At 45.7% G+C, this 16,025-nt stretch overlaps 1 protein-coding gene across 1 annotated transcript in view; it reads left to right on the top strand.

The window, feature by feature from the left end:
- Nucleotides 1–16,025, top strand: part of STK32A (serine/threonine kinase 32A) — a 374,739-nt gene that overhangs the window by 284,549 nt on the left and 74,165 nt on the right. The window contains exon 7 of the mRNA XM_075342342.1: nt 5,134–5,223. Coding sequence (XP_075198457.1) covers nt 5,134–5,223 — 90 coding nt within the window. The remainder of the gene's footprint in view (nt 1–5,133; nt 5,224–16,025) is intronic.

Genomic DNA, 16,025 nt, shown 5'->3' on the forward strand with positions numbered 1-16,025 from the left:
AGGAGTTTTGGACATCATCTGTCTGGAACTACAGTCAGAGAAGCATGACATAGACAGAGGACTCCTGACATCACTGCCCGGACGTCTCACGGTGCAGCAAACACAAGCTTCTGTCTGTGCTATACTTTTCTGATCTTAAATAGAGGCTTGAATAATATTACAAGCCTTAAAGTTAATGTGTCGTAGTCTTATTGATCCATGACCTTTGATGGCCAGTCATTGGGCATAGATGAATCAGAGATACACCACACATCAGACAATGGGGTAATAAACCCACAGACATTCAAATCTCCCAAGAATAAACATCAGGTATTTGAGCAAGATAAATGGATATATTGTCTGTCTGTGTATATAGCAAACACCTAAAACATCAGATTGTTGAACTAAAGTAAATCATAGTTTCAATTTTAATGGATAGCAAACACACAAAACCATCAGATATTTGAGGTAAGTAAATCATAAGGTTTGTGTTACAATGGTATATTGTCTGTCTGTATATTCAAGACAAACACACAGAAATCCTTAAGTATATACAAGATTTTGTAACCATGTACACTTTGTCTGTCTGATTAAACAATATGTTATAGTTTAACATAATGTATAGACTCAAAAAATAGACATTTTTATATTTGCAATACAGCCAGTCACACGTGCAGAGTGTGGCTGTCAGCTCAGCTTCCTGTGTCTGACTCAGAGACGCTGGCTCACTGCTCGCACTCTGCAGCTGTGACCCGGGGAGGGTGGGTGCAAATTCTTTGCACCCACTCTTCTCAAATGGAGGGTCTGCAGTCCTAGAAAATGGGGGATACATTCTCTGAACGTGCCCCCCATATTCTAGAAGGTCCAGAATCGCCGCGGGACTTTCACAATGGATTACAGCAGGGACCCGATTTTTTTTTCTTTTCAATAAATTGGTCAAAAGAGGGAATGTTTTTGGGGAGTGTTTTTTCAAATAATTTTTTTTTGTTGTCAATTTTTTTTTTTTATTACTGTCAATTAGTTATGTCTGATATCAAATAGACGCCGTGACATAACTAATTGCTGGGCTTGATGCCAGGTGACATTACACATCTGGTATCAACCCCATTTATTACCCCGTTTGCCACCGCATCAGGGCAACAGATGAGTTGGGGCGAAGCGCCAGGATTGGCACATCTAATGGATGCGCCACTTTTGGGGCGGCTGCGGCCTGCTATTTTTAGGCTGGGAAGAGTCCAATAACCATGGCTCTTCCCACTCTGAGAATACCAGACCCCAGCTGTCAGCTTCACCTTGGCTGGTGATCTAATTTGGGGGGACCCTACGTTTGTTTTATTTTTTTAATTATTTATTTATAAATAATTAAAAAAAATAAAAAAACAGCTTGGGGAGCCCTCCAAATTGATCACCAGCCAAGGTGAAGCTGTCAGCTGTGGTTTGCAGGCTACAACTGTCTGCTTTACCCTAGCTGGCTATCAAAAATAGGGGGGACCCCTTGTCATTTATTTTAATTATTTTTTTTCTTTTTGGGCTAAATACAAGGCTAGGCACCCTTTAGTGCCACATGAAAGGCACTAAAGGGCGCCAGCTTAGAATATGCAGGGGGTGGGACGTTATATATGTTTGACATCTATCCATTCATCCATTGTAGCATTTTATGCTGTATGCCCACAATCAGGTCTTGCAGCGTTTTGGGCGCAGAGTGTTTTCCTTGCATCCATAACGCTGCGTTGTGCAGTAGAAGCACAGTGGAAGGATTTTTAGAAATCCCGTGCCCACTGTGCTTCTTTTCTCCGAAGCATAAACCGACCTGTGGCGCAGCTTCCCGAGCCTCAACATGTCAATTTATGCTGCGGAGATGAGTGTTCTCTGCAGGTAGAATAGAACTAAAGTCCACAGCAGCCTGAACCCAAATCGTGGGCATGGGCAGCTGCATTCTCCCATGGACAACACTCACATCTCTACAGGAAGGCTGACACTGGGTACTAGACGCCGTGTCGCTCGATCATGGCCACATAGCCTAACAGTGAGAATATTGTTGCTACAGCAACATTTTTGTGAAGTACCTGTGGAGTCAAAATGCTTACTATACTCCTGAATAAAATCCTTGAGGGGTCCAGTTTCCAATATGGGGTCACTTGTGGGGGATTTCTAATGTATAGGTACCCAAGAGGCCCTGGTAATGTGACATGGTGCGCGCAATTTATTTCAACATTTCCAAAATTCAAATGGTGCTCCTTCCATTCCAAGCCCTCCCATTTATCCAAACAGAGGTTTTTGGCCACATATGGGGTATCCCTGAACTCACAAGAAATTGGATAACAACCTGTGGGGTCCACGTTTTGTTGTTGCCTCTTGAAAAAGTGAGAAATGTGATGCTAAAGAAATATTTTTATGAAAATTTTCAATATGGCAACCTAAGCTTATCAAGTTCTGTGAAGTATTCGTGGATTTTAAATGCTCAATATACACCTAGATAAAGGCCTTGAGGTGTCTTGTTTCCAGAATGGGGTCACTTGTGGGGGACCTCCACTGTTTAGGCACTTTAGGGGCTTTCCAAATGCGACATAGTGTCCACTAATTATTCCAGCCAAATGTGCAGTCAAATGGCACTTTTTCCCTTCCGAGCCCTGCTGTGCACCCAAACAGTTGATTTCCACCACACATATGGTATCAGCATACTCAGGAGAAATTGCACAATAAATTTTATGCTGCTTTTGTTCCTTTTACTCTTGTTAAAAAAAAAGCTATGTGGTTGAAGTAACAATTTTGTGGTAAAAATGTATTTTTTTATTTTCACAGCTCAACATTATAAACTTCTGTGAAGCACCTGGGGGTTCAGGGTACTCACCAAACATCTAGATGAATTCCTTGAGGGGTCTATTTTCCAGAATGGGGTCACTTGTGGGGGACCTCCACTGCTTAGGCACCTCAGGGGCTCTCCTAATGCAACATGGTGTCCGCTATTGATTCCAGCCAATTTTGCAGTGAAATTGCACTCCTTCCCTTCCAAGACCTGCCGTGTGCCCAAACAGTTGATTTCCACCACATATAAGATATCACCAAACTCAGGAGAAATTGCACAATAAATTTCATGGTGAATTTTTTCCTGTTACCCTTGTGAAAAAAAAGCTACCTGGTTGAAGTAACAATTTTGTGGTAAAATGTTATTTTTTTTTTTATTTTCATGGCTCAACGTTATATATTTTTGTGAAGCACCTGGGGGTTCAGGGTACTTACCAAACATCTAGATAAATTCCTTTAGAGGCCTAGTTTCCAATATGGGGTCACTTGTGGTGGTTTTTTGCTGTTTACATACCTTAGGGGTCCTCCAAATGCAACATGGTGCCCGCAATCTTTTTCAGCCAAATTTCCTTTCCAAAATTCAAATATTGTTCCTTCCGTTCCAAGCCCTCCCATTTGTCCATACAAAGGTTTCAGACCACATTCGAGGTATCACCGCACTCATAAAAAAGTGGGTAACAAACATTTGGGTCACATTTTTGGAATTACCTCTTGAAAAAGTGAAAGAATTGATGCTAAAGCAACATTTTTGAGAAAAAAATGTCAATTTTCAATATGACAACGTAACGTTATCAAAATCTGTGAAGTACTTGTGGGTCCAAAATGCTCACTACACCCCTCGATAGAAGCCATAAGGGGTCTAGTTTCCAAAATGGGGTCACTTGAGGGGGGTTCCTGCTGTTTAGGTACCTTAGGGGATCTGTAAATGCAACATGGTGCTCGCAATCTGTTTCAGCCAACTTTGCTTTCCAAAATTCAAATATTGCTCCTTTCGTTCCAAGCTCTCCCATTTACCCAAACAAAGGCTTCTGACCACATGTAGGGTATCGGCGCGTTCATAAGAAAGTGGGTAACAAAGTGTGAGGTCCAATTTTTGGTGTTACCTCTTGAAAAAGTAAGAAAATTAGTGCTAAAGCAACATTTTTAGGTAAAATGTTAATTTTTATTTTTTTTCATTCCACATTACTTTAGTTCCTGTGAAGCACCTGAAGGGTTAATAAACTTCTTGGATGTGGTTTTGAGTACCTTGAGGGGTGCAGGTTTTAGAATTGTGTCACTTTTGGGTATTTTCTGTTACCTAGGCCTCTCAAAGTCACTTCAAATGGGATGTGGTCCCTAAAAAAATGGTTTTGTAAATTTTGTTGAAAAAATGGGAAATTGCTGATGAACTTTGAACCCTTCTAACTTCCTAACCCCAAAAAATTTTGTTTCAAAAATTGTGCTGATCTAAAGTAGACATGTGGGAAACGTTATTTTCTTAACTATTTTGTGTGACATAACTCTCTGGTTTATGGGCATAAAAATTAAAAGTTTGAAAATTGCAAAATTTTTAATTTTTTTTGTCAAATTTCAGATTTTTTCACAAATAAAATAAAAAAATATCATCGTAAATTTACCTCTAACATGAAGCCCAATATGTCACGAAAAAACACTCTTAGAATCACCGGGATCCATTGAAGCGTTCCAGAGTTATAGCCTTATAAAGGGACACTGGTCAAAATTACAATAAATGGCCTGGGCATTAAGTACAAAACTGGCTTCGTCCTTAAGGGGTTAAATATATGTTGTGAAATGCTTCTATTAGCTTAGTTTTTGCTTTTGAATAATTACATTTCTATTTGTTTTTTGTTTTTTGTGTGCAGAATAAATTTTTGCTAATAAATTTTATTTTGTTAACAGCAGTTTTTAACCCGGGCAAAGCCAGGTAGTACAGCTAGTATGTATATAAATCTGCATACCCAAAATTATTTTCAGGCTCACCAAACCTTGATTTAACAAAAAGCATCAGACACTGGTTAATGTGGGCAAATTTTGGTAAGGCCCAAGTAGGGTTTCATATATTAATTAGCCTTTTTCCACATATACTTTAAAGCCTATTTCTCAGCTTTCTTTTTAATGGACAGATGATCAGACACAATTGTAACTCACTGCCGTGGTATCATTTGTGGGATGAGATGTAGCATTGTTTGTATAACCCAATCAGCTACTGTTAATTTCATTAGTTAAAAATTATACTGCTGCATCTTTTATTTGGTTTTCATTAGTATAAGTAACTCTTAGGAGATATTTGCTTCAGTATATTGAGCTGCAGTCATTTAACATACGCTCACTGTTTATGTATTTGTAAAGGGCATGTACATATCACAGATTTTAATATCGCCACCCTGGTCAATCATGGTACGAAGATCACAACTGTTGCTGGTACAAAGCCTTACATGGGTAAGCATTATGCATTTTTAAGAATATCGTGTTGTTTGCTATGCCCTTTAAATTCTGATCTTGGGATTTGATCTGCATCTCAATTGCAAGGGAACCAGTCTTGTTGAAAATTGTATCTGATCTGCAGATAAAATGTTATTGAAAAGGAGAAGCTGATCAGATTGATATACATTTTTGTGGGAAACGTTTCAGTAAACCTGTTTTTTATATGTATACAGTGTGTCCACCCATATCCTGTCCACCGCCATTAACTTGAGAACGGCGGCAGCTATAGGAATAGAAGTGTTGTCTAGGTATAGTAAAGTAGCCATGCGCTACACAATGAAACCACCTATTGCGCCACCTGGTGGAAAACAACGGAGTTAGCATTTTTATCTCGAAAACGGAATGAGATAGAGAAAAAAAGTGAATTACGAAGTTGTAGGGCATCATCAGTTCAATACAAATCGACACCTTGCATACAGAATTGCTATGATTAGAACGTGTAAAACTCACAAGGCTGCGGACGTGAAGCGATACCTCATGGAGACCTTCCTACAAGGCATTGGGTATGGAGGCTGTGTGGAGTGGCCTCCACGCTCACCTGACCTGACCCCCATTTGGACATCTTTCTGTGAGGTCACATCAAACAGCAGGTGTATGCGACCCCTCCACCAACATTGCAGGACCTACGACAACGTATTACAGATGCTTGTGCAAACGTGTCACCTACCATATTGCACAATGTGCAGCAAGATACACTATGCTGTCCAGAGTCCAGTTGTGCATTGCAGCTGATGGTGGCCATTTTGAGCATCAAAGTTAAATGAGCGCATTATGCATGACCAGCATTTAATGTTTTGGGGGGTCATGGGTTTCATATCATAGCATTTCTGTATGCAAGGTGTCGATTCGTATTGAATTGATGATGCCCTACAATTTTTTAATTCACTTTTTTTCTCTATCTTGTTCCGTTTTCAAGATAAAAATGCTAGCTCCATTGTATTCCACCAGGTGGCTCAATAGGTGGTTTCATTGCATAGCGCATGGCTACTTTACTATTAGTGATGAGCGAGCATGCTTGTAACTACTCGGTACTCGCACGAGTATCGCTGTACTCGGGCTGCTCGGCGGGGACCGAGTAATCTCGAGATACTCGTGCTGTACTCGTGGTCTTCATCCCTGCATGTTGGCGCTCTTTTGAGAGCCAGCCCTCATGCAGGGATTGGCTGGCAGACCACTGCAATGCCACAGCCCTGTTAGTTGTGGAATTGCAGTGATTGGCCGGCCTGCACAGCGTGACCGAGCCTTTATACCGGCCGGCGCGCTGTGCTCTGCTCACAGCAATCTAGACAGTGAGTGCAGGGAGAGTGTCGCTGATTCAGGGAAAGCTTTGCGGCCCTTTATAGCTTTTTCAGTTGCAGGGCTGCAAACAGTGTGACCAAAAGTCCTTCTCAGGACTATTCTAGTTGTATACAGGCAGGCAGGGTATAGCCAGATCGGAGTACAGTAGCAGAGTCCTTCTCAGGACTATTGTTGCTATATACAGGCAGGGTATAGCCAGGTCTGAATACAGGCTAGTGACCAGAAGAGTCCTTGTCAGGACTATTGTACCAGTATACAGGCAGGCAGGCAGGGTATATATAGCCATTCCTAGTGGTGACCGTATACCAGCCTTCATCATATCTGGGGCTGGTGTACACAGTCTAAAACAGTCCAGATAGTGTCTGACTTGTCTGTAATTGTCGCTCCCCAAAAAAACCTGTTAGGTTCTTATTGCGTCCGTGCTTGGTTTTTAAAACCGCACGTGTGTGCCTGTCGGTGGCAGCGTACAGGTGCACTTGTGTGCAATTTCCACAAACTTTGATATAACGCACAAGTAGTGAATATACACGTCAGCACAGCATTGCAAAATGCGCAAGGGCATTGGCAAGGAACAAGGAAGTGGACGTGATGGTGGTGCAGGCAGAGGCCGAGGTCGTGGGCAAGCTCTAATTTCGCCACAACAAAGGGCCACATCTAGTCGCTCGCACGTCCTGTCCCAAATTCTTGGGGACCGCAGCAGTACACCGCTCTTGAACCAAGACCAGTGTCAACAGGTTGTTAGTTGGATAGCAGATAATGCTTCCAGTCAGATTGGCACCACCACAAACACTCTGTCTTCCACACGGTCAAGTGTCAGTAGCCGTGATACTGCACCGCACATTTCTGAACCTGATCCTCCTTCCTACCACCAGGGTGAGTACACGTCCTCCTCGGACATTAATGATCCCACACTTGGACACTCGGAAGAGCTGTTCACGTTTCCATTCACACATTCTGGCCTCTCGCCAGCTCATATTGAAGTGGGTCATGAGGAGATCGTCTGTACAGATGGCCAAATATTTGAGCAGCCACGTTCTCACGAAGTTGGCAACGTGTCTCAACAAGTGGTGGACGATGATGAGACACAATTGTCAGGAAGTCAGGAGGAGGAGCAGGGTGCGGAAGAGGAAGACGACGTGGTGGATGATCCAGTAACTAACCCAACCTGGCAGGAGGATATGCAGAGCGAGGACAGCAGTGCACAGGGGGAGGGAGGCGTAGCATCACAACAGGCAGTAAGAAGCAGGGTGGTGGCCCCAGGCAGAAGTCAGGCAACCGTTCCCCGGAACAACACGACGACACAAGGTGCCTGTACAAATGTTAGGTCTTCCCGAGTCTGGCAGTTTTTTAAGTTGGATCCAGATGATTCAAAAAAGGCCATTTGCAACACCTGCCGTGCCAGCTTCAGCAGGGGTGCCAAAACTAGCAGCCTGACCACCACCAGCATGATCAGGCACATGTCAGCCAAGCACCCGACTTTGTGGGAAGTACAACAGAGTCGAGGAGCAGTGCTTGCTGATGTCACTGCTACGTCTTCGCTGGTTGTGCATGCGAGCCAATCCCCTGTCCATGCTGCCTGCGAACAAGCCTCCTCCACTCCTGCACCTGCAGTTGCCTACGCAGAAAGAACACCATCATCAAGCACGTCCTTGTCCCAGCGCAGCGTTCAGTTATCCATTCAGCAAACCTTTGAACGCAGGCGCAAATACACTGCCAACACCCCACATGCCACAGTTCTAAATGCTAACATTTCGCGACTGCTTGCGCTGGAAATGTTGCCTTTTAGGCTGGTGGAGACAGAAGCATTCCGTGACCTGATGGCGGCAGCTGTCCCACGTTACTCGGTCCCCAGCCGCCACTATTTCTCCCGGTGTGCCGTCCCCGCGTTGCATAACCACGTGTCACAAAACATCACACTTGCCCTGAACAACGCTGTTTCACCCAAGGTCCACCTAACCACAGACACGTGGACAAGTGCTTGTGGGCAAGGCCGCTACATCTCGTTGACGGCACACTGGGTTAATATTGTGGAAGCTGGGACCCAGTCTGAGCGAGGGACGGAACACGTCCTTCCCACACCAAGGTTTGCAGGCCCTACCTCAGTCAGTGTTTCACCCACACTCTACAGCTCCGGAATGTCATGCTCTTCAGCCTCCTCCTCCTCCTGCGCATCCTCATCCACTGTACCCTCCACACCAGTCACAAGCTGGAAGCACTGCAGCACTGCCTCGGCGAAGCGGCAACAGGCTGTGCTGAAGCTAATCTGCATAGGTGACAAACCCCACAATGCAGAAGAGCTGTGGACAGCTCTGAAACAGCAGGCAGATCACTGGCTCACACCTCTGAACCTAAAGCCAGGAAAGGTCGTGTGTGACAATGGCCGGAACCTGGTGGCGGCTTTGAGGCGAGGCCAGCTGACACATGTTCCATGCGTGGCCCATGTGCTCAACCTCGTGGTTCAGCGGTTTCTAAAGTCATACCCAGAGCTGTCTGATCTGCTGGTAAAAGTTCGCCGCCTGTCTGCACATTTTCGAAAGTCACCTACTGCTTCAGCCGGCCTTGCCGGCTTTCAGCGCAGTTTGCATCTTCCGGCTCACAGACTGGTGTGTGATGTCCCCACGCGTTGGAATTCAACTCTGCACATGTTGGTCAGGATATGTGAGCAGAAGAGGGCAGTTGTTGAGTACCTGCATCACCTAAGCCGTCGGGAAATGGTTCAAATTCCACACATAACACCTGAGGAGTGGAGATGGATGTCAGACCTATGTACCATCCTCCAAAACTTTGAGGACTCCACCAAGATGGTGAGTGGTGATGACGCCATTATTAGCGTCACCATACCGCTACTCTGCCTTCTAAAACGGTCTCTGCTGAAAAACAAACATGATGCATTGCAGGCGGAGCGCGATGAGTTGCAGCAAGAAACAGTAGTGGGTGTGGGTGATAACACACAGCCCAGCCTCGTCTCATCACAACGTGCAGTGGAGGACTATGACGAGGAGGAGGATGAAGACATGGAGCAACTCTCCGGCCAAATTGAGGATATAACATGCACACCAGTCATATCCTCGGTTCAGCGTGGCTGGCCAGAGGACAGGGTAGATGAGGAGGAGGAGGAGGAGGAGGAGGAGGAGGACAGCATGTTCAGTCATCTTGTTGGTCAGGCTACTGAAGTCCTGGCTGTTAAGAGTCTGGCGCACATGGCTGACTTTATGGTAAGCTGCCTGTCTTGTGACCCTCGCGTTAAGAACATCTTGGCCGACAATCATTACTGGTTGGTAACACTGTTAGACCCACGCTACAAGGAGAACTTTTTGTCTCTTATTCCCGTGGAGGAGAGGTCAATCAAAATGCAGCAGTTCCGGAAGGCCATAGTCACGGAAGTAGGCAAAGCATTCCCCTCACAAAACGCTAGCGGCATAGGTCAGGAATCAGTGGACAACCAAGGCTTACAGCCGAGAGAGGCACAAGTCCAATCCGCCAGAGGTAGGGGAACAGTCTTTAAGATGTGGGACAGTTTTCTCAGCCCCTCACGTACCACAGCCCCTGAGGTGCGGGGTAGTGCCACAAGAAATCCTAAGTTTGCCCAGATGCTGAAGGAGTACCTTGCAGATCGAACAACTGTACTCCGACATTCCTCTGTGCCTTACAATTATTGGGTATCCAAGCTGGACACGTGGCATGAATTGGCTCTCTACGCCTTGGAAGTCCTGGCCTGCCCTGCCGCTAGCGTTTTGTCAGAGCGTGTTTTTAGTGCCGCAGGTGGAATCATTACAGATAAACGCACCCGCCTGTCAACTGAAAATGCTGACAGGCTGACTCTGATCAAGATGAACAAGGGTTGGATTGGGCCAGACTTCACCACACCACCAGCAAATGAGAGCGGAATTTAAAGTTTGCCATGTACCTCCACTCACCCATGGGTACACACTTCTGGACTTTGGATAATCACTGGACTGCTCCTCCTTCTCCTCATGCGCCACCATGATGACCGTTACAAATTGCAATACTTAGGCCTTTGTTTCAGGTATACCCCCAGTGGTAAATTTTTTCGCCCATTCTTTGCAGAATGGACATTACAACGACAGGAGACCCGCTCCTTTGCAATGGGAACAATGTTTTGAGGCCCTCATGCACGTCTCTACCCAGGGACAACGTGGAGCCTCCCAATTTTTGGCTGCCCTGCCTAAGGGCTATACTATAATACACCCACTTCCTGACAATGGACACTTAATGTTTTGAGGCCCTCATGCACGTCTCTACCCAGGGACAACGTGGAGCCTCCCAATTTTTGGCTGCCCTGCCTAAGGGCTATACTATAATACACCCACTTCCTGACAATGGACACTTAATGTTTTGAGGCCCTCATGCACGTCTCTACCCAGGGACAACGTGGAGCCTCCCAATTTTTGGCTGCCCTGCCTAAGGGCTATACTATAATACACCCACTTCCTGACAATGGACACTTAATGTTTTGAGGCCCTCATGCACGTCTCTACCCAGGGACAACGTGGAGCCTCCCAATTTTTGGCTGCCCTGCCTAAGGGCTATACTATAATACACCCACTTCCTGACAATGGACACTTAATGTTTTGAGGCCCTCATGCACGTCTCTACCCAGGGACAACGTGGAGCCTCCCAATTTTTGGCTGCCCTGCCTAAGGGCTATACTATAATACACCCACTTCCTGACAATGGACACTTAATGTTTTGAGGCCCTCATGCACGTCTCTACCCAGGGACAACGTGGAGCCTCCCAATTTTTGGCTGCCCTGCCTAAGGGCTATACTACAATAGACCCACTTCCTTCCAATGGGCACTTCAGGTTTACAGGCCCTCATGCACGTCTCTACCCAGGGACAACGTGGAGCCTCCCAATTTTTGGCTGCCCTGCCTAAGGGCTATACTACAATAGACCCACTTCCTTCCAATGGGCACTTCAGGTTTACAGGCCCTCATGCACGTCTCTATCCAGGGACAACGTGGAGCCTCCCAATTTTTGGCTGCCCTGCCTAAGGGCTATACTACAATAGACCCACTTCCTTCCAATGGGCACTTCAGGTTTACAGGCCCTCATGCACGTCTCTATCCAGGGACAACGTGGAGCCTCCCAATTTTTGGCTGCCCTGCCTAAGGGCTATACTACAATAGACCCACTTCCTTCCAATGGGCACTTCAGGTTTACAGGCCCTCATGCACGTCTCTATCCAGGGACAACGTGGAGCCTCCCAATTTTTGGCTGCCCTGCCTAAGGGCTATACTACAATAGACCCACTTCCTTACAATGGGCACTTCAGGTTTACAGGCCCTCATGCACGTCTCTATCCAGGGACAACGTGGAGCCTCCCAATTTTTGGCTGCCCTGCCTAAGGGCTATACTACAATAGACCCACTTCCTTCCAATGGGCACTTCAGGTTTACAGGCCCTCATGCACGTCTCTATCCAGGGACAACGTGGAGCCTCCCAATTTTTGGCTGCCCTGCCTAAGGGCTATACTACAATAGACCCACTTCCTTACAATGGGCACTTCAGGTTTACAGGCCATCATGCACGTCTCTATCCAGGGACAATGTGGAGCCTCCCAATTTTTGGCTGCCCTGCCTAAGGGCTATACTATAATACACCCACTTCCTGACAATGGGCACTTCAGGTTTACAGGCCCTCATGCACGTCTCTATCCAGGGACAACGTGGAGCCTCCCAATTTTTGGCTGCCCTGCCTAAGGGCTATACTACAATAGACCCACTTCCTTACAATGGGCACTTCAGGTTTACAGGCCCTCATGCACGTCTCTATCCAGGGACAACGTGGAGCCTCCCAATTTTTGGCTGCCCTGCCTAAGGGCTATACTACAATAGACCCACTTCCTTCCAATGGGCACTTCAGGTTTACAGGCCCTCATGCACGTCTGTATGCAGGGGCATTGGTGAACCTCACAATTTTGGACTGCCCTGGCAAAGGAAAATACTACAAAGACTCACTTCCTCAAAATGGGCACATTAGACTCAAGAGGCCTTCATGTACGTCTCTTCTCAGGGACATCGGAGTGCCACACAATGTTTTCACGTAAAATCTTTCATGTATTAATCTCAAAAAGTAACATACACCAGCTCTATCTCACTATTGGGTATGTGCCCTTAACATTTCCGCCATGAAAAATCATTTTGGGGTCATTTTGGAAGGTTTTCTGGTGAGTCCGTAAAAATGGCGTAAAACGCGGACAAAATTGTTCACAGCTGTGACTTTTCAGTGATAAATGCTTCAAGGGGTCTTCCCCATGCTGTTGCCATGTCATTTGAGCACTCTTCTGAGACTTTTGTGACATTTTTACGGTTTCTCCATGCTGCCGGGGGGTCATTTCACAAAAATACTCGGGTCTCCCATAGGATAACATTGGGCTCGTTGCTCGGGCCGAGTACACGAGTATCTTGGGAGGCTCGGCCCGAGCTTCGAGAACCCGAGCTTTTTAGTACTCGCTCATCACTATTTACTATACCTAGACACCACTTATATGCCTATAGCTGCCGCCATTCTCAAGTTAATAGAGGTGGACAGGATATGGGTGGACACACTGTATAGGTCCAGTGGGTGGTCCTAGCAAGTGACTGACAGTCTCCCCTGTACTACTTATTCAGGAAGCTTTCAATCACTAGTAAGACCACCCACTGGACTCGTTCATAGAAATGCCAGGGATTTCAATTAATAAAATACAAGTTTAACTGTATCTTTTCCAACAAACCTATTTATTATTCTTCTCATCTTCTTCTCTATGCGATGGTGCCCGCAGTCTTTATTTACAATCTGGCAGGCTCCCTTTAAATACTCCTTAAAGAACAACCTGTCTGCTAACAGGTCGGACTCCTTATTGATGCTGAAGGCCTTTTTTTATTAATGAGCCTATTCCCAGAATACTATTAAGCCGAATTGGTAATTCACTTGTGGTTTTGTATTCATTGCCGAGCCAAAGCAGCTTCACAAATCAGCTGAACTGAAGCCAACCTGTGCCGTCAAAGATTTGTGTTGTCTGCTTTTGTTGCCAGGTCTCATTAAATAATGCTGGTATCCACAAATAGTGTATGAACATCACCATTATGATAACTCTCTAGATGTGCAGTGGAGCCACTCGTAGGAGTAAGAAATATTAAAAATCCCTATAATTCATTTCATTGACCCATATACCGGAAATAAAGAAGCACATATACTTCAAATAGAAATAAATACATATTTCAACGGAGACTCCGTTTAATTTTAATAGGAGGAATGCTTCATGACTGCTGGATGTCTCCTGCATTATGTCATATATAGCCCCCATGATGTCTAATATATTAATATATATATATATATATATATATATATATATATATATATATATATATGTAGGTTATGTTTGTATACTGTAGCAACAAGTGTATGTACAGTTTACCTGCAAATCCTGGTAAAATTAAACCAAACTACATCAATGTTTTGCTACTAGGTAATTGTTAATGCTGGCAATTATTCTGACAGAGTAGGACGTCTTGTGCTTATGGTTGGCAACATTGAAATTGCATGCGTCCTGCTAATGCCACCTTACTACAGCTTTAAGCCTAAGCTTGACAATGGTCACAGGTGGTCACAGTTCCCATATGACAAAATGTGGCTGTAATATTCCAAAATGACTTTGTGTCCCTTCTGTCATAGCTGCTGATCTTCCATATATTATAATTGATGCAGCCTTTACCAGTCATCAACTATATCTTCCTAGTTAAGCCCATACATTAACTAGATCAATCTGATGAGGTACAGTAGAGAAAGTGTAGCGCCCCACAGGGCAGGTGGTTAACCTACTCGTTGCCAGGCAAGTGCGGGTTGAGTCAGGCGATGTCACGGGTTGCCTTGCCTGATTCCGTTGCTCCAAGGCATACAGCAAATGAAGGGAAAGTAGGGTGGATGGGAAAGTTTGTCGTGATGCCACCTGTGGTGTACGGCCAAGGATTAGCCGCCGCTGCTGAATTCCTCGCCGGGGCAGGTGTTATGGCAGCCAGGATGGGGTTGCTCCCCACAGGCGGAGCGGGCCCCGGTTGGATGATGAGGGCAATAGTCCACGAAGGCACCGACGTGCGGGTCGACGGTGCCGGCAAAAACAGGGATGACACAGGGGGCTGCAATTCAAAGTTCTCTTTACTCACAGTTCGTAAGTTGCCCCGGAGGTGTCACTCTCTGCTGCGATGGGTCTCAGCCAGTTCTTGGTAAATCAGAGACAATCACAGGTGTCTGTAGAGTGTGAGACTTCCCTTCCTTGCGCTTGGTTGTGGATGCCCGTGGCTTGAAGCGGCTTGGGGACCCCAGTGTCTCTTGTAAGTGTTCCATCTTCTTATGTAGGTGGCGCGGATCCTCGCCGTGGGGCCTGGCTGCAATCCCGACCCCGGATCCTATGTGTCACTGTGCTTTGGGAAAATGGGTGGTGGGCGATGGGACTTGGAATCCTCATCCCCTGCAGATTCTGGCAGACAACATAAAGTATGATCTGCCCTAGGGCTTCTGCAACCTGTCAGTGCTGGCACTGTGGGAACGGGTAGGCTCGACCTCCAGCCACCATGTTCTCCTCTGTCTCACCATCTCCACCGGTTGCCTCTCGCCCTCTTTCAGTCTGCCTGGTTCTAGCTACAGAAGCTCTTAAGCACTCTCTATAGCAGCCGTGGTACTAAAAGTCCCATGATGTTCTGGCACTTTCTCCTTTCCCAGGATAGCTCTAAAGCACGCATCACGGACGGTCTTCCTGAGGGGAGCTGGGTCGCACACCCCACCAAGGACCTGTTATTGCTTCTCTGTCCCAGACTGATCTGACTAGAAACTGTTTGTGTTTGGTCATCTCCTGAGGAAGCCCCCACCCTTGGGATGACAAATTGGTGGTTGGGCTGGTAGGCGGGTATTCCCCAGGCTGTCTGGCTTCCTGTGTTGTATAACTAGCTAACTCATGGGCTGGGGATTGTGTAAGTGAAAGAAACACCAGTGATTAACCCCCTCTTACACGGAATTAATACTACATCTTAAAAGAGATGCAGTACCCTGTGGCGACTGAGCCTCAGGGGTGCCACAAAAGCTTGGAAACCTTGCTAGAAATCAAAAAAGTAGAAAATATCTGCATTTGCATGCCAGGCTCAGACGTTGTTAAATAGCTTTCCTAAGGTAAGTGCACACAACTTCTTTTTAGTAGAAGCCGCCTGAAGAATGGTCAGGTCACTTCTTATAACCACTTTGCAGCTTTCAAAGCTTTTAGCGGTTACAAACAGTTACAAAAAAAACAACTGAAGATATGAACAGCAAGTCGTTTTGACATTGCAGTCTATATATTAATTCTTTCTAGAATTTTTTCAGAGCTTTTTCAGGTGGGTTTCGGAGTGTATCTGCCTGAAAAAGACGTGCATATATCTTAAGGCTTGGTAAGGCTGGTGAACTCTTTGATAGTTTTCAAGTT

This window comes from Anomaloglossus baeobatrachus, chromosome 4 (assembly GCF_048569485.1).
Source record: "Anomaloglossus baeobatrachus isolate aAnoBae1 chromosome 4, aAnoBae1.hap1, whole genome shotgun sequence".
Classification (NCBI taxonomy): Eukaryota; Metazoa; Chordata; class Amphibia; order Anura; family Aromobatidae; genus Anomaloglossus; species Anomaloglossus baeobatrachus.